A 24,498-nucleotide genomic window follows, 5' to 3' on the forward strand; every position below is an offset into this window, starting at 1 on the left:
GGATGAATATGCCGGAAGTTGGGCTTCCTCTTGCCATATATACCGGACCTCATTTTCACATTACCGGCATTTCAGCACGACTGCCGGTCGGAAATTTTTAGTCGGCAGTAAAGCCACAGTGCAGGTTATTTATCTTTTTTTATTTATACCGTTCGTTTACAAAAATGCCAGGATTTTCCGACAGAGACCGCGGCAGGGACAGAGATAGAGACAGAGGGTGAGTACAAATCGCGTATTTTCGACGAGTTGTGCTGTCGTGTGATCCCTAGAAATGGCCGACAGGCCGAGAAGGGAAAAAAACGAACCGAGCAACTATATCATGTGGTTTTATTTCAAATGAATCGGCCGTGTTTGCTTATTTGCTTTTTGATTGAGAGTATCAATTTGAGAAGCCGACTTGTTTTTTGCTCCTCCAACTGTCCGAACGAGGCTCCGGTCTTCGGTGAATGGAGCCCGTTGTCTTTGGCTCGAGGCCTTGTCTGGCCTCGTGCCCCGGCACCGAGGCTTCCCGTTAGCTTCTTGATAGCGTTAGCTTCCCGTTAGCTCACACGGCGCTGCACTCCCGTCGCCGCGGGACACATACTTATTCAACACTGCGTGGGGATCATCGATTCACTATAGTTTATATCCCAATTCATTTTCTCTTCGACCAACGTGAGATGTGCTTTGAAGCCAGGCCGCGCTATTGCCGGTCGTCCAGCTGGCGTGTCGGCTTCTCGCCATGTGGCAGTTTGACTGCGGATACAAAATGCCGACTGCCTTTTCTTTTGTTCCTCTACTGGCTGGAAAGTATATGGCAGCTACACCATTTCGGTGTGACGCAGTTAAGATGGAGCTCGCCTCGGTTTAGACCGTTGTTTCCGTCACAATTATGGACCTCTGGGCCCGATCTGACTTTGTGAACCTAAACCTCATTTGATCGCAGCTATGGCGGTGGCCCTCCTCGCTTCGGAGGCAACCGCGGGGGCGGAGGCGGCGGCGGAGGAGGAAAGTTCGGCAATCCCGGCGAAAGGCTGCGGAAAAAACACTGGAACCTCGACGAACTCCCAAAGTTTGAGAAGAACTTTTACCAGCAGCACCCCGATGTCACCCGGAGACCACCGGTATGTAGCCCGCATGGCCAGTGCGCTGTTATGCAACGCTCCTGCACGTGTTGCACTTATGTAATGGGTTATGACTACTGTACTTGATTTGCTCATTCGCTCTTATGTTACAGCAAGACGTTGAACTGTACAGAAGAACCAAAATAATCACAGTGAAGGGGAGAGAGTGCCCAAATCCCATTGCAAAGTTCCACGAGGCCAGCTTTCCATGTAAGTTTAAAACACCGGATGAGAAAAAAGTCACAATATATGCTTAATGTGCACCTATTAATATTTTTGTTTTCCCACAGCTTATGTGATGGATGTGATCAACAAACAGGGTTGGACGGATCCCACACCCATCCAGGCTCAGGGATGGCCCCTGGCTCTCAGTGGCAAGGACATGGTCGGCATTGCGCAGACTGGCTCTGGCAAAACTCTCTCTGTAAGTTCTGACAAGTGACACCAAGGCACACTCACTGCCAATATGACAATGACCGTGGAAAGTGACCGTAGTGTGTTTTGCGTTACAGTACCTGTTGCCTGCAATTGTCCACATCAACCACCAGCCTTTCCTGGAGCGTGGAGATGGTCCCATCGTAAGTGCAGCCGAATTTCACATTAGTCCTGCATTCTTTAACCTGGAGATAGGTGTTTGTCACCATATCATGTGGTTGATTCTTGCATGGTGACCGGAATAAGCGGTTTTGACGTCATCAAAATCACCTTTATTGTCCAAGCATTAGTAAACGTACAGCGGCTTTGAGTCAGGTTTTCTGTGCTGTCGGGTGACCTTAAACAAAATAGAATTGCAGAGCTGAACAAACCTAAACACTTGCCAACAACAGTTGCCATATAGAGGTATAAACACTATAGAAAATTATATATAAAAATAAGAGCAATGAAGTTTTCAAAAGTGTGCAAAAAATGTGGAAATAAATATGGATAATGGATTATTATATATATATACACACACCGTAGAATACTGGAAATATTGGATACTTGGCAGAATTGTATGAAGGTGCAGTTATTGAATGTATACCCTCCGTTCATCCATTAATAAAACTATAATGCCCTCAACAGTGTTTGGTGCTGGCCCCGACCCGTGAGCTGGCCCAGCAGGTGCAACAGGTGGCTGCAGAATACGGCAGAGCTTCTCGCCTCAAGTCCACCTGTATCTACGGAGGAGCACCCAAGGGTCCTCAGATCCGTGACTTGGAAAGAGGTACTTTATATTTTTTGTGAATCACTTGAAACATTTGTTATCTTTAAGAGTTTAGTTCTCACGATTACTCTTACTATTCTAGGTGTGGAGATCTGCATCGCCACCCCAGGCAGGCTCATCGACTTCCTGGAGGCAGGAAAGACAAACCTCCGTCGATGCACATATCTCGTGCTGGACGAGGCCGACAGAATGCTGGACATGGGCTTTGAACCACAGATCCGGAAAATCGTCGACCAAATCAGAGTAAGTTTCTTGGAATTGTACATAGGTGGGGGAACTGGACTGCCTTCACACAAGTTGTAGATTACATTTGAGTGTATGAAAGTATTAAATGAGTGAATGTGTTTTGCAGCCTGACCGGCAGACTCTGATGTGGAGTGCCACGTGGCCAAAAGAGGTTCGTCAGCTGGCAGAAGACTTCCTGAAGGAATATGTCCAGATCAACGTTGGGGCACTGCAGCTCAGTGCTAACCACAACATCCTGCAGATAGTAGATGTCTGCAACGATGGAGAGAAGGAGAACAAGTAGGTTTTGTGTTCATGGTCTTAACAGCAAATGTTTGGTGTTGCAGCAGCTCTTAAAATTGGCGGCATACTGATTTTTAATGAAATTCTTGAATTTTCTTTTAAGACTGATCCGTCTGCTTGAAGAAATCATGAGTGAGAAAGAGAACAAGACCATCATCTTTGTAGAGACAAAGAGGCGGTGTGATGACCTCACCAGGAGGATGAGAAGGGATGGGTAAGTACTAAGATGAACATGGACTGACAGAGTTTCTGTGGTACTGAAATTCCAGTTATGAAGTACTTGTATGGATTAACATTGAGACATCAACTCCTTTAGGTGGCCAGCTATGGGAATTCATGGTGATAAGAGCCAACAAGAGAGAGACTGGGTTCTCAATGGTAAGCGCATAACTAATAACTTAACGTCACAGGTTAATCTGAGCTCTGTAAACATGATATATATATTTTTTTAAGCACATCTGTGATATTTATTTATGTATTTATTCTCCCCAGAGTTCAAATATGGAAAGGCTCCAATTCTCATCGCTACAGATGTTGCCTCCAGAGGTCTAGGTCAGTATTCTTCCTGAACTCTTTTGTTCTAATGCATTTCAAAAAGAAAGTGTATTTGCTTTCTTTAACTCTTCTGCTTTCTGAGTTTCTCCCCTGACCTGAAGGAGCAGTCTATATGGCAGGGCCTTGGCATGACAAGCCCAGGTCTCCAGAGGGGGAAGGAGGATTCTTGGAGGTGTCCTGACTGGCGAGGCACGGGTCTCCCAGTCGTGCAGATAAACAGAGGTGACCAGGCCGAAGTGCAGCATAACGTGCTGGCCTGTCTAAAAGGGGGGAGAGTTGAGGGCTGGCCACAGTTCCTCCCCCATACACTCGTCTGTTCTGGCAATGGTTTGGACTGCTTCAAACACCCAGGCTCTGTAACTGTCCCAGCGCAAAGCCCAGCTACACTGTCTCCTATTGTCTTGCACATTTGTTATGGCACAGCATTGCAAGCTATTTGAGTCATTTGGAAGGTGCTTTCTGTTGTGCAGACTCGTTGTAAAGCATGGGTGGCGTCACTGTTGCAGTCTCCTAAACTTCTGTCGGAAGAGCAGTCTTGTCAGATCGATCATACCATCACCTCTATAGTGACATGGCTACTGGCGCTTTAGGTGACAGTGGGACATGCTAGTTGGACACTCGGACAAAATCCAAGCTCACACTCCTCCCTCGCCTGCGTTTCAAAGTCATGTCGAGACCTGCCAACGAGAGACATTATGATCAAGGGGAACACTGGGTCTGGAAAGATCTTGCCATGCCGAGAGTGGGGGATGCTTTGTCTGTAGGCATCCTGCAAATTGGTTCAGAGCTACTGTTTTTCTTGGCAAGAGACACTGCAGTGAGAGCGTGATAGCAAGCCTCCCACGGGGCTGACAAGTGGGACTTTGGATAAGTGCTAAATGGAGAACACTAGGAGGCAGTATTGTGAATAGCAGCCCTACTGTGTAGGGAGGACTGAGGGTCTCTTGACAATATGTGGGGCGTGTGCTGCAATGGGAATGGACTAGTGAATGCATACTCCGGAAAATGGTAAGATGTCTGATCCATTCTTTCTGAGGGTGGTTTGGCAGTGGCCCAATAGGGGAGGGTTTTAATTTAATCTCATCAGATTGGAAGCTGATGGAGTGTGCATCGTTTATCTTTTCCCACCGTAGTCTCCCCGTGGAGTAAATGTGTCTGTAGCTTTGCCTAATTCCAATTTTTTACAGTTGTCTTTTTGATTTGCTAGCCATCTCCACCTCATGACCGTACTAACTTGGCCTCTTTGTTTTTGATCTGGTTGTTGTGTTGGCACTGGCGCACATCCTTTCTGTGCTGTCCTCTCCCCTGTATGCCACATTGCAACACAATCTTACAGATGTGGAAGATGTCAAATTTGTCATCAACTTTGACTACCCCAACAACTCAGAGGACTATATCCACCGCATTGGCCGAACAGCTCGTAGCCAAAAGACAGGCACGGCTTATACCTTCTTCACTCCGAACAACATGAGGCAGGCCAGCGACCTCATCTCTGTGCTTCGGGAGGCCAACCAGGCGATCAACCCCAAGCTCCTCCAGATGGGAGAAGACAGAGGAGGTAAATCTAATTGGTGAGATACAGAAACTGTGCTGTGAACTGCAGCCATTTTTTTTCCCTTGCTGCTCTCCTTTTGCTTGTTCTGAGTAGAGGGTGGGTTCATAACTGAACTCATCTCTGTATCTCAAGCCAGTTTCCGCTTCAAAATTGTTTTGAACAAATGGCTAGCTATTTCTTTTTTTTTTCTCCCCTAAAAATAATCTCTTTCCTTTCCAGGTCGTTCAAGGGGAGGCAGAGGTGGTGATTTCGACCGTCGGGATAGGTATTCCTCTGGAAGGCGTGATTTTGGTGGTTTTAGGGACAGGGATAACAGTAGAGGGTTTGACAACGGACCAAATAAATCCTTTGGCACAAATGTACAAAATGGAGGCTATGGGGGCAATAACGGCAGCGGTAATGGCTTCAGCGGAGGTGGCTTCAATGGTAATGGACAGAGCAACTTTGGTAGTAACCAAACGGGCGCCTTTGGAGGCCAGACCAACTTCCAGGCCCAGCAGTTTGCCCCAAAGGCTGCCCCACAGAACGGCGCAGGTCACCCCCCTTTCCCCTTCCCCCAGGCACAGGCTCCTCAGCAGCAGCATCCTCCTCCGCTGGTGCCCTACCCCATGCCTCCTCAGTTCACTCAGTAAAACACCACACACTTGAAAGAAGTAACTTATTGCTTTTTTTGTCCTGTTAAGTTCTATAGATAAGCCAGATTTTTTTTTTTTTTTGTATTTTCAGAACAGGGTTACAAACAACATCGACCTCTGTCAAGCCTTTTACGATCTGCAGTGCAGCAATAGTGGCATTGCACACTTCTTTTCCTATTACTATTTAATTTGTTACATTCCTTTAGTAATGGTTGGTTATGTTTTGTACTAGGTAATGACAAATGTATTGGTTTTTCACGTGTATCATTGAAAGTGATGTTAAGCTCCTACCTTGGAAGTGCACTGCATGATCTTTCAAATAAAACAAACAAAATAAAGAGTTGGTATCTTGTTTATTTCTAAATTTAACCTCCACATTATGCAGTTTATTAGCCATCCTGATAATTTAACCAGGGCACTACCCTTCCTGTCCAGCAGGTGTCATGGCTCACATGTAACTTGTTCTCCCTGTCAGTCTCGTGGTATAACACCAGCTTGTGGTATAAGACATAGTTTTGCTCTTGGTCTGACTGAGGTGATACAGGGTTTCACTCTTGTATGAGAACTATATTTCTTAAAATAGGCAGATTACGAGCAGTGGGCTCTTAGGGAACAGAAATATAACGCTCAAAATGGCTTTACAGTAACTTATATTAAGAACAGTGTTAGACCTAAAACTTTTTCAAATAAGACGAGATTAGAAAAACCACACATTTATCTTGCAACCTTTTGAGATGTCGTAACCCCCAGGGTTGAGAAACAAACTATAGGACATATCAGAGTTTTATGGACACTAATATTAAACCATGGGCCAATACGAGCTCATTACATTTTGGTCGGGATCCGGACAAAGTGGCAGATCCAGGAATTTATTTTATAATTTCCTAAAAGATGGCAAGGTAGGATGTATTTAGTTTCTTTACATTTTCAGCAATTTCCCACGGAATGATTCGTATATATTATTTTTTATATTGACAAAAAGAAATATCTTTTAGTGTGCAATTTGGCTTGATTGAGTTTAAGGAGACTTTTGGGCCTTTGAACTCTGCTGAGTGCCATTGTAGTTTTGACATTTGCTTATTGTAGCCAAAGTACTGGTGAAACAAAATATTAAAATCTGAATCAGGAGTAACATTTATAGTTCAAGTGTTAATTTCACTCTTTTTTTTCTTTATACAGTTGTAATGAGAGGATCTCAGCCCTCTAGTCCCACGTGTCAGTGATCAGCCGCTCCACCTCCACCATGTGCACGGTGAAGGATGCTCACGAGTTGGTAGCTCATGCCGATCACAGCTCTGGGGTGAGCTGTGGGCGCGGCCGATTGGAATTGCTTTTCTGCATATTTACAGAGCCGACTTCTGGAAGTATGCGTGGAACTCTCTCTGTGTAAATGCGTTGGAGCGGTCCTCATGTCATGCATTTCAGAATTTCTTTTATTTTCCAAGCTGATAAATGACGGCCACTCCCTGATGTTGGCAGACCCTTTTTTGACATGTGCAGCAGGAAGTGTTTCTGATAACACGAACAGTGGATCTGTGCATGTCTCAAAGTGTCCCAGTTAGACAAGACGGTGTGACAGTGAGCCGGCATGGAACTGCGAAACTGAGGCCGCTCAAAAGGAGGCTTCTGTCACGTCGCATATTCGCATTAAAAACAAGTTGGTGGTTTTCTAGGATTGGACTTTTCCCTGTTTCCTTTCCAGCGTGAAAGCGAAGAACCAAAGTGACATAAGACAAGCCAGGCTTATCTGGCATGTATTGCACAATGTGGAGTTTAAACAGGTGGACTGTGGAAACAACGACATGAACGCCCCCGCCATGTGCACAGCTTATATCAAGCGTGAAATCGATTTTTTTATTGCACATGTGCTCATGTTGTTGTGTCCAACAGAAGAAAGAAAGTTTATACCCATAATGATTCATCTGTGTGTTTGGTCTCTTATCAACTCCTTTGGGATCTGGCTCTCTTCTTTTTTTGTTGCTCCAATCAGCCGCCTGTTGTCGTTCCACAAAGAGCCAAGAGAGCGGAGAGGGAGCGAACCAAAAGGGTATCTTTGCAGGCCAGAAAACAAAAGGTGTTCTCAGCAGGTTCGTCACCGCGATCGATCGATTACACGCGTTGTCACCCGCTTACTGCAGTTTTAAGAAGCACAGGCCACAAAGGTCAAGGCCAAGTGCGACGCTGCGCCCCCTCACTCGTCACCGCGCTCTCGTCCCGTCACTCATTCCTCTGTGAGTGATCTTGATTGCTGTTAACCTTTTTCTTTTTTTTCCTTCTTTGTGAGCCCTCCCTCCGCCTGCAGGTATGTGGGTGTTGGTCTGAGCAGTACCTGCCCTGGGTGTGCGTCCGACACACCCACCTCAAGCATGAGACGGAGCAGCATGCTGCGGCGTTCTCTGCGCACTTTTCACCGAGGCGTCGAAGAAACTCGCATTGTTCCACTCTCCCCTGCAGAGATGCCCCCCACTCCCACCACCCACTCTAAAAACGGAATCGTGAATATTTGTGTCCCACGCCCCGAGACAGGTGCACCGCAGTTCTGCTCACTTTCTTCCTCTTTAACAGGTGAAAGGTTTGCATTCCCCCGGCGCTATAGACCTTCACCCTTCAGTGTGCCACAAAGGTCACTTCGCAGGGTGTGTGTCTGATAACAGAAACCAATGAACAACTTTACTCTGGGTTTGTTGGCTGAACGAATCCTTGAAGTTTCTTTTTCTTTCTTTTTTAAAATGCCACCAATTAATAAGACACATCCTGATTTCGCTGGCTGCAAAACTGTGCAAAACCCTTTAGCTGAAGTGTAATAGAGGTTACGACATAGACACAGTCTCATCTTTATCATAACACTCTCGGTGAGAAATGACATTACATTACATATTTCACACCCTTCCTTCTGCTGATTTTATTTGTACTTCTTTGACTGTCTGATTGTGGCTTTTATGTGCCGCATGTCAACTGTGACATATGGCACGTATAAGCCACAATCAGACACTCGCTTGTCGTGTCTCAACGGAGAGCAAATGTTAATTGCCATCTTGATATCCAGCCATGGAGCGACTAGCTCTGCTGCATTCCTCTGTGATCGTTTACCCTGCGCGCCGCCTCACAATGTCAACCACAGATGAGTGACTGTGTCGGGTCCACAGATCATTTATATAGGCGGGAACTGTGTGTATATGTGTAGAGTTAGACAAATATAGTGCTAAGGTGTTTTAAGAAATTACACTTGAACCCACCAAGGGTGTCACCTTTGAGACTCTGGTGGGGTTCATAAACTGTTCCCTGATCATGCTTGAAAAGATCCCCAAAAAATGACCAATGATAAATGACTAAAATATGAGCAGGGAAGACGAGCTGCTTGAATATCAAGTCGGAGCGAGCGGTGTGGAACAGGTCCGCCCGGTCTGCTCCTCCACTGCTTACTGACGACACACCTGCTGGCCTGGGAGGAGCTGGGACAGGTGGAGCGTCTCCTTGACTCAGCTCAACGCTTGACGGAGGGGAGACGAGAGGAGGAGTGAGGGGAAGAGGAGAGAGAGACGAGGAGCTGGAAGAAAAACACACTGAGACTCAGATTACACCGGACGGGTCCCCGAACTGCTCTGCCAGCATGTCGAAGCAGAAGGAAAACGGTCAACTGAAGATCAGCAAGTGAGTGTGGACAGCTTCCCGTGTGTGTGTGTGTGTGTGTGTGTGTGTGTGTGTGTGTGTGTGTGTGTGTGTGTGTGTGTGTGTGTGTGTGTGTGTGTGTGTGTGTGTGTGTGTGTGTGTGTGTGTGTGTGTGTGTGTGTGTGTGTGTGTGTGTGTGTGTGTGTGTGTGTGTGTGTGTCCCCGTCCTCCACCGCTGCCTCACACAATGTGTTTTCTCCCCTCAAGGACTCAAATCTGGTTGGTGTTGCATGCTGGCAGCACCAACCATGATGCCACTTATGTTTGCTCAGGACAGGGCTGTTTTATTTGCCCGGATAATAACCAGGTACAAGGGGGGTCAGGTGTCACAGGAAAGCAACAATGGTCTTACTGTTCAAAATGCGGTTTACAATACAAATATCTGACTTTCATTCATTCTACAAAAGGAGCAAAGGAGCACAGGGGGCTTGTGGGGGGAAAATGAATGAACTGTCTCAGACTGTCATGAACTCTACTGTACATGTGGCTTATACTAGTTGATCACGTCCTCTTGTCAGTGGACCTGATCACCCAAGTGGTGAATCATCACAACAGGCCATCGCTCTGACTCATTCAGAAGACGGGTCAACAGTCAGTGTGCCTTTGATTCTGGAATCCAGTGTAACACGGAGTGTAACACGGAGTGTAACACGGAGTGTGCATCTTGAGCCTCCGGCGGTTTGAGCAGAGGAGTGATCAACTTTTATGAAGTTGCCCAGGGCGATACATGTGTGCAACCCTCCCGCGCTTGAAATTGTGCAACCTCGGCGCCACTCCTCTCAGTGTGACTAAGCAGGCACACACCGGAGAACATTAGTGCTCCCTCGTGGCGGGGCGTGCCCTGAAACCAAAGGCCCGAGATAGTGACTGACAGAAGGGGGAGGGAGGGAGTGGCAGGGCAGGGTCTCTCCGCAGCCATAGGTCTGTTTGTCTTCCACGAGTGACACCTGACCATGAGTGCCTCGTTGCTTTTCATATGCACGGTCGAGTTGTCATAAATGTAGCAGGAATGCTGCTAGAGACGAATGAATGTCACCCACGAAGCAGAGATAAGAGTCCGTGGTGGAGGAAGTATTCAGATCCTGCGATTAAGTAGAAGTGGGAGTGACACAGTAACAACACTGCATTACAATTAAAAGTCCTTCATTTAAAACGACACTGAAGTATAAGTATGTGAGTGTAATCAGGAAAATGTACTTTTCAATGTAGAAAAATGTCCCCTTTGACATTGTATTGTTAAATTATTATTAGATTAATACTCACGTATAAACGTGTAAGCAGGATTTTGCTGTCTTTGGGTGTGGAGGTGAAATTATTATGAATTTGATTTCATTCCTTTACAAGGACAACACACATTAATCAACGTTTCCGTAGACGTGCTGGTGTCAACCAGCGGTCTGATTTTCAATTGGCAAGATGTTTTGACTAAGAAAATTAAGAATTTTATAAAGCAAATTATATCAATCTTGATTTTTTTTTTTGTTTGTAAAAAATAAATGAATAGTGAGCGACGCCCATCACAATTACCCAGAGCCCTAAATAGCACTTCCACAATCTGTGTTTATAATAAATACCTCAAAAGCATTGGAAGAAAAAATTTGAGTTGCAAATTATGATTTAATAGCAAATTAGTATTGTAGTGTAAACCAACATGCATTATTATCAAACTATTTCATTATATTGCAGCTTTATGCTAAAATTGTTTGCATTCATATTTTTTTCCTCACATCAACCCACACTCAATATCCCGCGGCAGAGGGGCCAAAACCAGGATGTGTCTCCTCAGTGAGAGACGCATGACTGCAGCTGACACATGACGACTTTGAGAGACAAGGGTCTGATGAATTCAAGATTGATCTGCATGATGTCAGGGGAGAAAAACCAGGCCCTGCTCATCACCTGCATCATGTTGTCGTAGGGACAGGGAGTCAGGTCGGGGGGTGACAGCACAGAGATGTCTGTAATTGAAGTGTGGTCCAGAGAGCTCAGGACCTCACACTGGGCAACGGGTTCACCTCTCAAAAGAGACATGAGCCAAGACGATGCAGGTCTTGCTTAGGGACGACACTGACGGTCCCATCGAGCCTGACAGAGCTGGAGAGGCTCTGCAGAGAGGAATCACAGACAATCCCAAATCCTGGGTGTGCAAAGCTTTTTTGAGTCACACTCCAGAAGACTGGAGGCTGAAATCGCTGCCGTGAAGTACTTTTAACTTGTGTACTGGTTATGACTCAAGGTGGCAGATTGACGAGGTGATTGTATTTTTTGAATAAGGCTGCAACATGATATAATGTTAACAGAGCGTTGGGGTCGAGAAACTTTCTGTATGCACTGCATCAAACAAAGGAAAAAGACAATATTTACCAAAGAGGCATGAAAAGTACCTCAAATTTGTACAGTTAAAATTTGTACAGTACAGTACTCAGGTAAACACGCCTAGCAACTTTCCACTACTGGGAGCAATAAAAAGGAGCTGCACCTGCAGGAAGTACTGCCCCAGCAGCTACTACGAGCCATAATGTCTGACGACGAGTGTCTTGATAAGAGCTGGATTCTTCTGTATGGAATGTGGGTGTCACACGGACGACATTCCTGGCAGCTGGAGGCAGGGGACACGCCCCCCGCGGCAATGTGGCCCCGGGATCTTGATCTGGGTGTGTCAGGATGAATAGTTGGCTTTCATGTCCCATCACAGCGTTCGACAGAGCAAACAGTCGGAGAGCACAAACAGGTCTGCAGAGGGTGTTCACGGCCGACGTGCACCGGTGACGAGGAGATCGTCTCTGTCGCAGGTTCTACTGGGTTTCATGTTCACATCTGAAACCTTTACATTACAGATGTAACTCTTTTGATATTCATATACATTGACTTGCTCGAGCACTGTAACTTTAAGGTACTTGTACATAACGTGAATATTTCCAGTTTATGCAACGTAGTACTTCTTTTACATTTCAGAGACCAATACTGTACTTTCTAAATCTACCACCTTAAATTGCTTTCTGCTTTGAATATTAAGATTTTACACGGTTGTCAACTCCTGATCGGTTTCTAAAATAAGTTGCATTTATGGGCTTTTTATATAATCTATGAATAGATTTAAAAACTACCAAAAAGTATGTGAACTAGTTGTGATTAACCGCATAATTGTCAGCTGCTCTGTAAATCTTTTAAATAGCTGAGCGCTACAGCTCCTCAGATATCGACTTCCTTGCCCGTATCACGAGCACGCCGAGTCTGTCCAACCCGGCAGTTTTGTAACATCTTCCAAATGCTTCATCATCCTCTTCCTCTCTGGTGTCTTTACCCAGGACTCAGGCCAGCGACCTGGCTGCGCTGGTCGCTCGCATGCAGAAGAATGCAGACCAGGTGGAGAAGAACATCCTGCGAGCGGAGGAGCTGCTGGCTCTGGTGAGAAGTGCACATGGACCAACGGGGAGGGGGGCCTGAAACCTGAATTGGCCCCAGGCCACCTGCTGTACTCATGACTTATATACCCCGACATGGCCGCGCTCAGTCTGACAGAATCATGGGAATTCTGTACGAGGAAAAATGACAAATCTTGTGTTTTGAGTCAACAAATGTGCAATAGTATGACCAAAATGTTCATAAATAAGATATTATTAAAGCCCATTAACAACTGTGATGTAATTTCCAGTTTGTTAATGAAGATTTTTGACTTAGAAATAAAACCAAAGATACACTCGCATACATTTTTATGTATATATTATACACCTACAAAATGTATATTTGCTGTTTTCTCCTAATTCAAAGTGATTAGACACTGTGCATCGATCCAAAGACACTCAACCAACTGCATCAGGGCCTGGTTCCACAAAATGTCGCCCTCAAATGGTTTCAGAGTCGGTTGCAGCAGCAGAGACTTGGCGCGATTCCGAGGTGAAAGGTTTTTTATCTGACGGTGACAAATGTCACTCTGCTGCCGCTGTGTAGGACACGGAGCGTGACGGGAGGAATCAGCAGTTGATCCACCAGAAGGAGAACGCAGACAACCTGACGCAGGCCGAGGGGCTGCTGAAGGATCTCTTCATGGACGTGGACAAGGCCAAGAAGCTGGCGCACCCACAGGCCAACGAGATAGCGAGAGAGTGAGTTTGTTCGGAGGCGTCACACACACACCAAAAAAAACCCTAAAACACGCACAAACATCATGCTAACAGACGCACCTTAAACTCGATGCATCACATTCCACCGAGATATGCTCGCCAGGAACTCTCACGTCCACATTCCCCCCTTTTCACTGCTCCCCACCTGCCAACTCGCCACTGACTGAAGAACACTCGCGTGACCGATTCTCCTGTGTTTTCAGTGTGAAAAATCTCCACGATCGCTGGGCCAGGAACTGTACAACCTACAGGGAGCTGTACGCACAGATGCAGGATTTGGAACCGGCACAGAAGATTGACTGGGGTCCTCTGCTGGATGAGAAACTGGTCAGTGGACGCGGCATCAACCAGAAAAAAAGAAAGATCCAACTGAATCTGTCATTTGCTAAACGTCTTCATGCTGAAGTGTTCTCCGCCGCGTGACGTTGTGTTCCACAGAGGCAGCTGAAGACGGAGGCGTACGGCCCCAAACTGTCTGATGTGGAGAAGCAGATTGCGGAACACAACATTCTGCAGCAGGAGATCGAGGCGTACAGCGGCCAGCTGCAGCCCAGCACCACCGCCTCAAAGGTAACAGCCCACGACAACATGTGTGTGTGTGTGTGTGTGTGTGTGTGTGTGTGTGTGTGTGTGTGTGTGTGTGTGTGTGTGTGTGTGTGTGTGTGTGTGTGTGTGTGTGTGTGTGTGTGTGTGTGTGTGTGTGTGTGTGTGTGTGTGTGTGTGTGTGTGTGTGTGTGTGTGTGTGTGTGTGTGCGTGCGTGCGTGCGTGCGTGCGTGCGTGCGTGCGTGCGTGCGTGCGTGCGTGCGTGCGTGCGTGCGTGCGTGCGTGCGTGCGTGTGTGTGCGCGCGCTCTGCAGCACGACGTGCAGCTTCATTATCCTCATGTCTCTTTGGGTTTTTTTCAGGAGCAGAACGCCGCCGTCAAAGAGAAATACGCGACACTTATCGTGAGTTGCTTTTTCCTCTTTGTCCCACTTGTTGGTTGTCAATGTGTGCTGCGGGAGGAGGTTTATTAAATTCAGAGTGGCGTGAGTGAGTATATAAGCGTTTATATCTTGTTTTTTTGCAGGAGAGATCGCAGCACCGGCGCAGCCACCTTGCCTCCCTGTACGAGTACATGCAGAGCTGCAGTAAGGAGCTGGTCTACCTGTCAGGCCAGCAGGAGAGGATCCTCCAGAGGGACTGGAGCGATCGCATGGTCGACCCCCCGGGCGTCCGCATGGAGTATGAGGTGAAGGCCCAGAGCAGTGCATGTGTGCAAATGATAGATTTTGATGATTTAGGACCGAAGAATAATAAAACTTTCTTTGTCAGCTTGCCTTCAAGCAAAATCCTCTTGGGCCCGACTGGTGCAACCAGTTCCGTTACCTAGTAGCTCCTCAGCTGCTGCGATCATTTGATTTGAATACTTAAAGTGCCGCGTCGTGTTTTTCTACATTCCTCTTCATACAGAAATTCAAAAACCAAGGACTGCTCGCGCACGAGAGCGAGATCAACCAGCTGCAGGGGCAAGGAGATCGTCTGCTTCGAACCAACCACCCCGGCACCCCGACGATAGAGGTAGGAACAGATCTGTGCGGTTGCTTTCATCAATCGCCATGGTACATGACGACTTCTCATGGTCAAACACAGTGGAATAAATGAGACTGAGCAGAATGTCATCGCATGGAACTGTATCGAATTAAACTGAATCAAAGGGCCTTCTTTGTTTTCCTTCAGGCACACAGGGACTCTGTGCAGAATGAGTGGCAGTCCTTTCTCAACCTGTGTCTGGCACAGGAAACGCACCTGGACAACATCGAGGACTACAAGAAGGTACGGGAGCGGTGGCGGCACCACGCCGTGGTGATACTCTCCTCTGCTTAATCAGACGTTTCCATTTCGCCAGCGCAGTTTGCCGACAAGGTGAAATTGTTTGTTTTTCCGTTGCAGTTCCAGCTGGATGCCGAGACGCTGTCGGAGTCTCTGGAGAGACTCAGTTCCAACATGAAGCCAAAGTCTCTGGCCAACAAGAGCAACCAGCAGATCCTGTTGGCACTGGAGGTACAACAATGTTATATGATGATGTCATCAGGGTTTCTGTGCAACCCCAGGGGCGTCTCAAAGGGATTGGCACATTGGGTCAGAGGCCTAAAAATAAGTGATCATCATCGTCAGGTTGTACTGGAGCATCCTCCGGGTTCGGGACTCTCAACCTCTGATAGTTTAACCTGGTTACAGTTCATTTGGTGAAAAGAAAAATCCTCCTTTTTCAGACATCGTCTCCACTTCTCTCTGCTGCTCTTACGGCAGTTGAGCATTCAGCATGATCTCATTTGTCACTTGTATCAATAATAGTTTCTTTTTTTTATCTAATTCTTTAGTAAATATATTTGTACCGCATGATGGATCATTTAAGATGATGGAAAATTGGTGCAACATCCAATCAAATGTTCAAATCAAAGGGAAACAAACAACATTATTCCATGTTATATATACTGTGTTCTAAATTGAGTTATAACTCTAACACAATGTGCATCGTCAATAACAACAGTGTTGAGGATGCACATTGAGATGAGGCATCGGTATGCTGCGTCTGTGAAAAGTGATCTGTTCGGTTTTAATAACAACAATCAGGTTCTTCCCCTCCCGTGTTGACACACACACCCACACACACACACACACACACACACACACACACTGTTTGTTCAGTTTTAGCAGTTTGGGCTAGACTGTTCTGAGGAGCAAGTTTTGTCATGTGTCCTGACGTTTCTCTTTCTTTTTCAGTCAAAGTTCAGAGTTTGTATAAAACCTTTTTAGAGACGGTCTTGAGAGTAGTAGTCCTCAACTTTGACTTATAAATAAAAAGATTCTGGAATACACAGACGAGCATATCGCTGAAACTAAACAACTATAATACAAACACCTTGTTCATCCTCAGGGCAAGACTCTGCCGTTTAACTTCCCCTTAGGCGTAAGGGACATTTCTTTGAGGACAACAATATCACATTGTCACATCGAGATATTTTAGGGGGGGGGGGGGGGGGTATACATCCCTCAGCAGAGTCAGAACTGAAGAAGCCTCTTGGATGATTGGTGAAAATATGATCTGAATCTTTGAATTCTACGAAGCATTTCCCAGTTATGTTGAAAGTGAAATATGTGTTTTTTGGGGGATAACATCCATAAACATTTTACAGGAGGTGGCAATCCCACAGAATACATTTTGTCCTTTTTCCCCAAAGAGAGATTTAAACCCCAAAAAATCAAACATTTCCATTCCCTCCACAGAGATCTTTTATCAACTCTCTTCTGCTGATTGGTCCCTGACCAACTGACTGAGGAAACCTGCTCAGATGACGGAGAAATGTTTCGCTTCCCTCGCCTGCTTGTTTTTGCCGTTGTTCTAATTCAGTCGGTCCTTTCAGGGGGACGAACCGGCGGTGAAGAGGAACGAGCAGCGGCTGGCCTCCCTCAGGGAGAGCAGCCGCAACGTTGTGCCCCTGAAGTTACGACGGACCCCGCCCACCAAACCCACCACCGCGGTGGCCGTGTGCGACTGGGCCGATGTGGAGGTGGGAGAAGATCCGCAGTCATTTTACAGACGGCCAACCTGTTGACATATTTGTGAAAGACATTCTCGTTGATATCACCTTTATCTTATTATCTGGTCTTTGTGTGTGTGTGTGTGTGTGTGTGTGTCAGGACACGGTGAGGCGTGGTGACACGCTCACACTAAAGTCCAACTCTGATGATAAGGACTGGAAGCTTCAGAACAGCAGTGGGCAGATCAAAACTCTCCCTGGGGTTTGTTTCATTGTCCCACCGCCTGATGCTGAGGCCCTGGAGAAAGTAAACAGGTACACCGCACCCGTTTTCTTTTCCTGAGTGATGGCAGCAGAGACACAAAGGAAAATGCTACGCCTCCGACTGATGATTCAAATGAGATGGATTTTAATGAGGTCATTGTGCCTGTGTGTGCGCAGCCTGGACAGAGCACTGGTGGACCTGAAGGGCCGTAGATCTGCACTGATGGCCTCCCTGAGGAACCCCACTGTGGAGGTGGACCGTCCTCAGCAGGCAGGTGAGAGTGAAAAAAACACACTAAACAAAGCACACCATACAAAACACAACGCGCCGTGACGACGTCTGTATGTCTCTAACTCGCCGCTCCTCCTCAGCCACTCTGCAAAGTGCTCCAGAGGATCCCCGAGCTGCAGAGCTGGCCAGTGACATAGACGAGCTCAACAAATCCCTGGAAAAGCTTGAGAAAGAGATCCTGACCCGACTGAGGGCCCCGGCAGACAACCGCAACCCCGCACAGGACCTGGCGAACAGGCTGCAAGAGCAGGAGGTGAACACACACGACGTTACGCTTCAGTGATACAGCTTCATGTGTCCCAATATTGCCCCCGGCATACGGGGACGTGCCTGGGTTGGGATCGGTGACATCTTCTCGCCTGCCCTCCAGAAATCGTCTCTGAGCCTGCGGAAGCTGGAGTCAGAGAAGTCCAGGATCCAGAGAGAGATGGGGCCGGTTCTGGCCAAGAAACCGCTGGGACCCAGCGCCTCCGCCCTGCCCCTGAAATTCAGTGCTGCCAGCAATAAGATCGATGACATCAACAACCTCATCTGTCTTTACGATAAAAAGTGAGATCTGAAGGAAATCATAGCATGGCCCACTGTTTTCTCCTACGCGATTCTTCATAAATACAATTCACATTATCCCATAATTAAAGTGAGCCAGATTGCCTCTATCATAGTTATTTAACACGGGGCAAGTAGGCAGCTATGTGTACATGTCATTCAGTTTGTCAGGTGCTTTTTTTTATTTATTACCTCCGTCTTTTCACCAGAGCTACAGCCTCCATGTTCCTGGAAAAAAAGATACAGAACGTAGAAAGCTTCGTCTCTGGGTTTGAGGACCAGCTGGCTAAAGATGGCACCATTCCTGATCAACCCAACGCCCTCCAGAGTCGCCAGCAGCAGCTGCAGGTGCGGAAAAAAACAATTTAAATCCTCAAGTAATGGTACAGAACACCCGATGCCCCAAGGGGATGCACACGTGTTTCGTTCTCTATATCCGTTCTTCCTCTTTGTGCTGTCAAACAGGTAATGCGTGACAATGTGGCCTCGAAGAAGGTTGAACTGAATCAATTAGGCAAAGACTTGGACCTGACTGAGCAGGCGTGCCGCTCCCTGCAGAAGAGCTTCAATGAATACTGTCCTGACATCCAGCGCCAGGGGAACGAGGTGAAGCGCCTGAAGAACCGCTACACGAATGTCAATAATCAGCTCCAAGAGAGGTGAGGGGAGGAGGGATTCAGCCTGTGTGGAAACTGTTTGTGCCCTGTGGGTTTTTCTAACTCCTCCTGCCAAATGTATTTCTCATTGGCGATGGGTGTTTGTTTTTATATGTTTTTTGCTTCAGGTCTGCTCTCATGAAGGAGGCAAACAATAAAAACCAAGATTTCCAGAATGCTGTGCAGTCACTGGATTTCTTCTTGGTCAATTTGCCCAACAATGCGATCAAAGTCACTGAAGACGTGGGGCAGATAACAGCCAAGCAGAACTCTCAGAGGGTGAGCGGAACATGCATTGACCCGTCTCCAGCTTCATCACACTAAACTGACATCATGCTGCTTTGTCTCATCATCTCATTATGTCCCATGTTTAGAAAGTGATTGAGGACATCAAGAGGAAATCAGCGGATATAGACCGAGTCAAGGATCTTTCCTGCGATGTGCAGATCGTCTTAAATGTGAGTTCAACCTGGTGGGAATATTACTTGGGAGGGATTCTCCAGATGATCAACTTTTGGAGCTGATTTGATCAAAGGTCTGGGCCAACCAAAAAATATGGTCCGATGGCTTATTTCCCAAAATATCTCCACAAATTATAGGGCTAGAGAGAATCGAAAGCCTATATTGACCAAAAATGTATCTTACCATGTCAGAAAAGGAGAAATTTGTTTGAAAATGCCAATAGACATGACCTAGAGCTTGTATAGATAAAAAAACAAACAAATCATTTATCATATGGTACGCATAACATCCTCCTGATGTCCCTATGAAGTTAGAAAAATATGTATCGCTGTACAGTGTAGTGATGCATTAACCTTTGCAACAAATACGATAAGAGACACAATCTACAGCTTATTAGATTAACCCAAGTTAGCATTGTCTGGTTGGGGTGTACACAGTGGCACCCACAGGCTATACATTTGCCCCTCAGATGCTTTTCATTCATCATTTACAGCTACAGTACATTATGTATGCACCTCCAATTGCCTAACCCTTCAATATTTAAATCTATGTCATTTCAGGAGTACGAGGTTAAGTCAAACACTTACCGTGGCACTCTGAATGATGGCAACGATGATGACGACGACGACGACGACGATGATGACGACGATGAGGTTTCGGTTGCAAAGAAACGTCGAACTTCGATGGCTAAGGCTGTACAGAGACAGGTACGGTTATGGACAAGTGCCTGAAGATGAATGCTATGGAAAACAACTCTCTGTGTGCGCTCTGACATTTTAACTCTTTCGTCTTCAATTTTCCAAACTCATTTTGCCTCTTGCCTCTGCTAAAGGAAAAAGATCTACTGAACCATTTCGCTGGGGTGTCTGCAGAGAACAACGAGCTGCTCAGTCAGCTGGGGATGGCGAAGAATAGAAAGCTCAGGGTATGATATCGTTAGATCAAAAATAATGATACCTGGTGATCTGCACCAAATCCTCATTGTCAGTTGCTCTGAAGTGACCTCTTTCCCTTGTCTTTTTGGTTGTGTGCAGAATGAAGAGACAGTCAGTCAGGTAGTTGTTCATCAGCAGTTGCAGCAACAGAGCCAGAGGAAGGACCTGGAGGAAAGCGATGGTCTGAAAAAGGAATTAAGTGAGGAAGTTGCAAGGCGCTCACATGCCGAAAAAGACCTGGAGATATACCGCAAGAGGTTTGTGTCTCTGAAGAACAGGAGGGGTGTGGAGAGGTTGGAGGAGAAGGAGGTTGTGCAGTACTATCGTGACCCCAAACTGGAGGTGGAGCTACAATCCCTGAAAAAGCGGATCCAGGATGAAACATTTAAGAAGTCAAGAACCCATTCAGAGATCGAAGTTATCCACAAGATGGTTTTCAGTCTGGAAACAAGGCTGACGAAAATCGAACCTCGACTGGTGACCAAGGTGCTGACTGAATACGAGAGAGACCCACAGCTTGACAAAGAGGCGGCCAGGATTAGAGATGAGATGCAGAAGATAAGACTGGCGCTCCAAACGAGAGATACCGAGGCAGTTCATGTGAAAACTGAACTCACCTTTCTCACTCAGCAGCAACCAAAGATCAGGGAGAAGGTTGTTAAGAAGGAAGTGGTGAGGCTTGAAAAGGATCCAGAGATGCTGAGAGCTGTTTTCACATTCCAGGGTGATATTGCGGAGGAGGAGTCCCGGTGCAAGTCCCTTAATGAGAAGATTTTTATCATGAGGAGCCAGATAAACACACTAGAGAGGATCATTCCCACCATCCAGCCAAAGATAGTCACCAAGGTGGTGAAGCAAGTCCAGCATGACCCCGAAACGCTTGAAGAGTCCAAGAAAGTACGAGTGGCTTTAGGAGAGGAGAAAGATGAGAACCTTACCTTGATAAGGGACTTGACCACCCTCCAGCTACGTTACAGTGAAGTGGAGAAGATCAAGTCAAAAGTCGAGGTCAAAGAGCTCATCAATGAGATCTACAGAGTTGATCCGGAGACAGAGGTAGAGCTGATCCGTCTTAGGAAAGAGCTGCAGGACTCTGGCCGCAACCGTACGGACCTGGAAAAGGAAATCAACATTGTGATAACCAGTCTGAATACCCAGCGTGCTCAGAAACCCAAAGTGGAGTACAAGGAGGTTACACAGGAGGTGATCAAACAAGAGAAAAGCCCAGAGGTTGTAAGGGAATTGCAACGGCTGAGCAACCAAGTAGCCCGTCTGAAAGTCAACTATGAAACCACCATGGAGCTGCTAACCCACCTGCGTAAAGAGAGAGATGAGCTGAAAGCGGAAAAATCCAAAGTGGAGACTAAACTAGTGAACAAAGAGGTTATCAAATATGAGGATGATCCTCTCCTCGAGAAAGAGGCTGACAGACTTCGGAAGAATGTAAGAGAAGAGATTCAGCGGCGGCGCAGTTTGGAGGAGATGCTCTTTGACCTCCAGAACCAATACATTATGCTTGAAAGGCAAAAGCCAGAGGAGAAGATCGTAATGCAGGAAGTAGTACGTCTTCAGAAGGATCCCAAGCAGATGTTGGAGCATGATAAGTTGAACAAGAACCTGGACGACGAAATGAAAACCCGTAGGAAGGTTGAGTTGGAGGTCAGACAGCTCAGAGGGCTGATTCAAGAGAGAGAGAACACCATGGCTCAAATGGATGACCGTCAGAGGAAGATTCAAGTGGAGTCAGAGCTCAGGCAGATCAAATCTCGCATTCTCGAACTGGAAAACTCTCCAGCACCTGTCGAGGAAAAGATCATCATTGAAGAGGTGCTGAAGGTGGAGAGGGACTCAAAGCTGGAAAAAGTCACAGATGGCATTCGTGTTGACTTGGAGACCGAAGGCACCAATATTAGTCGTGTAGAGAGAGAAATCCGCAACCTGAAACTCAAATTGGAAATACTGCAAAAGGAAAAGTCGATAGAGAAGGTTGTGTACAGAGAAGTTGTTCGTGTAGAGAAAGACCCAGCGGTGGAGGCTGAAAGGGAACGTCTAAGAGACCTGGTGACACAGGAGAGAAATCTCAGGCGGGACCAGGAAGATAATGTTCAGAGCATCAACATCAAAATCACTCATGTGCAAACATCAAAGTCTGTGACCACTCAGGAGGAGAATTCTCTCATCGGCAGCAGAAGTGCTCTGCAGAGAGAGAAGGAGGATCTTCTCAGTCAGCTCAAAACTCTCGAGTCCCAGAGGCACACCATTAGCATCACCTTCCAGCAGCAAACCAAGTTGATGAGTGAGAGGAACCAGTTTGCGCGGCAAAGGAGTCTGAAGACGTCCTCGGAGATACAACGCCTGGAGACAGAGATCCTGAAAGAAAAAGACAAGATACACGAGAAGGATACACTGATCATTGAGTTGCAGAATGGCATTAAGACAGAGGACCACAATGAAACTCACACCAGAGAGACAAACCTGTCCACGAAGATCACCATCCTGGATCCAGAAACCGGTAAAGACATGTCTCCCTACGATGCCTACTTGCAGGGGCTTATTGATCGCAACCAGTATATTCACCTGGCGGAATTAGAGTGCGACTGGGAGGAGATCACCTCAACTGGCCCGGATGGGGATACCACAATTCTGCAGGATCGCAAGAGCGGGAAGCAGTACTCTGTCAAGGATGCTCTGAAGGATGGCCGATTGACACAGTACGATATGATGCGCTACAGGGAAGGGAAAATGCCCATTTCTGAGTTTGCCCTCCTTGTCGCAGGGGATACCAGAAGCTCCCACTTTCCTCCAGCCCTTCCTCCAATAACAACCCCAAGATCACCCACCAAACCTGCCCCAGCCTCTACCTTGAACACCATGCCAACCCCCCTGAGGTCCTCCTACACCAGCCTCAACTCTCACTCGAGTGGCAGTTTGAACAACCTCACTGCTTCTGCAGGAGAAGAGTATTTCCCAATCTCTGGCATTCTTGACACCACCACCGACAGCCGCATGTCTGTGAGGAGTGCTCTCACTCGCAAACTCATTGATGCCGACACAGCTCTGAAGCTGCTCGAGGCACAGGCAGCCTCCGGAGGAATCGTCGATCTCACCAAGAAGGACAAACTGTCCGTCCATAAGGCAGCTGAACATGGACTCATAGACACGGCTCACATGTATAAACTTCTGAACGCCCAGAAAGCCTTCACCGGAGTCGAGGACCCTGTGACTAAAGAGCGTCTTGCAGCGGGACAGGCGGCGCAGAAAGGTTATATTCCCAAAGAAAACGCCCGAAGGTACCTGGAGGTGCAGTACCTGACCGGTGGGTTGGTGAATCCCAGTAAAGCGGGTCGCCTCACTGTCCAGGACGCTCTCGCCAGCAAAATAATTGACAGCACCACTGCTAAGGAGCTGGAAGATGAGGCCTCGCACACAAAAGAGTTGGTGGACCCCATCACGAAAGAGAAGATGTCGTACAAGCAGGCGATGGATCGGTGTAAGAGAGACGGCAGCACAGGGCTCCTGCTGCTCCCTGCAGCCTCCACAGACGCTGCAAATGCTCCATCATACTCAAACTATCGATTCAGCTCCTCTTACAATAGATATTAACTGTGATTTTTCATTAACATGTACCACGAAATTTAATTTTTGGTGAAACTCAGTGAATCTGCTTATTTTTTTCCAGTGCTATTTTTGAGCTAGTGTTAAAGTGAGGGAAATGTGTGTTTTATATGATATGTTGTTTTTTCAGCATTGTCAAACTTCATAAGTACTTATTAAACTCCAAAAACTTCACATTCATTTTCCTCGTCTGTTATTTAAAATAATGAATATACAGTTTATATACAGTGTGTATATATATATATATATATATAAGGTCAATAGGTCAATATTTCAATTTGTTCAATATGACAAAATGCTAAATATATTCCTTTCAACTTCAGTTATAGTTGTTATTGTTAAGTGCTATTTAGTCAACGATAATATGAGGGATAATTTATGATGCATATCTTCCCATTTCTTGAAACAACTTCCTCCATCAGACAGTGAATCATCTGCTGCATATAATACTTAATCTCATGGCAAAATAGCTGTGCAATGCTCGTTAACCCCCGGTGAGTCATATGCTTGGAAATGACGGATTAAGGATACAGATTAGATATGACTCACACAGCGTGTGAGTGTGCTAACTTTAACAAGGTCAAACATGGATGAGGCACGTGTCCGGTAGAAGACTCCTCGAGCCAATGTGGACATTAGACACCGACATAGACAACCAGGATATTAATATCAACAACAGTAATGATGACAACTTCCTTCTTTACAGCATCGTTCAAAACTGCCATTACATAGTACTTCACAGTGAAGGCCAAATGAAAAAACGAAATAATACATAATTTACAATCAAATACAAGTGAAATAGCTCATAAATCAGTTAAGAATCATGATGAA

General features: G+C 46.4%; 2 protein-coding genes across 3 annotated transcripts; both read left to right on the plus strand.

Annotated features, from left to right (window-relative positions):
• Positions 1 to 25: 25 nt before the first annotated feature.
• On the plus strand, positions 26 to 5,918 carry ddx5 (DEAD (Asp-Glu-Ala-Asp) box helicase 5). 2 transcript variants are annotated; one of them, XM_035616551.2, is made up of 13 exons: positions 26 to 217; positions 926 to 1,103; positions 1,217 to 1,313; positions 1,394 to 1,527; positions 1,616 to 1,681; positions 2,166 to 2,307; positions 2,390 to 2,550; positions 2,660 to 2,832; positions 2,939 to 3,049; positions 3,152 to 3,213; positions 3,328 to 3,387; positions 4,727 to 4,961; positions 5,165 to 5,330. In XM_035616551.2, exons 1-13 carry the CDS (start codon positions 165 to 167, stop codon positions 5,190 to 5,192), a joined length of 1,500 nt encoding a protein of 499 aa, XP_035472444.1. In that variant the 5' UTR covers positions 26 to 164; the 3' UTR covers positions 5,193 to 5,330. The 2 variants fall into 2 exon arrangements, with proteins under 2 accessions (XP_035472444.1, XP_035472443.1); XM_035616550.2 differs by having other exon boundaries at positions 44 to 217; positions 4,727 to 4,948; positions 5,165 to 5,918.
• Positions 5,919 to 9,070: 3,152 nt separating this feature from the next.
• Positions 9,071 to 23,841, plus strand: evplb (envoplakin b). Its single transcript, XM_035616547.2, has 22 exons — positions 9,071 to 9,231; positions 12,558 to 12,657; positions 13,201 to 13,355; positions 13,577 to 13,700; positions 13,812 to 13,943; positions 14,279 to 14,320; positions 14,443 to 14,604; positions 14,826 to 14,933; positions 15,093 to 15,188; positions 15,306 to 15,416; positions 16,781 to 16,927; positions 17,058 to 17,212; positions 17,339 to 17,436; positions 17,534 to 17,706; positions 17,824 to 18,002; positions 18,209 to 18,347; positions 18,465 to 18,658; positions 18,784 to 18,934; positions 19,030 to 19,113; positions 19,678 to 19,824; positions 19,950 to 20,042; positions 20,152 to 23,841. Exons 1-22 carry the CDS (start codon positions 9,191 to 9,193, stop codon positions 23,653 to 23,655), a joined length of 6,135 nt encoding a protein of 2,044 aa, XP_035472440.2. The 5' UTR covers positions 9,071 to 9,190; the 3' UTR covers positions 23,656 to 23,841.
• Positions 23,842 to 24,498: the final 657 nt, after the last annotated feature.

Source organism: Scophthalmus maximus, chromosome 17, assembly GCF_022379125.1.
Source record: "Scophthalmus maximus strain ysfricsl-2021 chromosome 17, ASM2237912v1, whole genome shotgun sequence".
NCBI lineage: Eukaryota > Metazoa > Chordata > Actinopteri > Pleuronectiformes > Scophthalmidae > Scophthalmus > Scophthalmus maximus.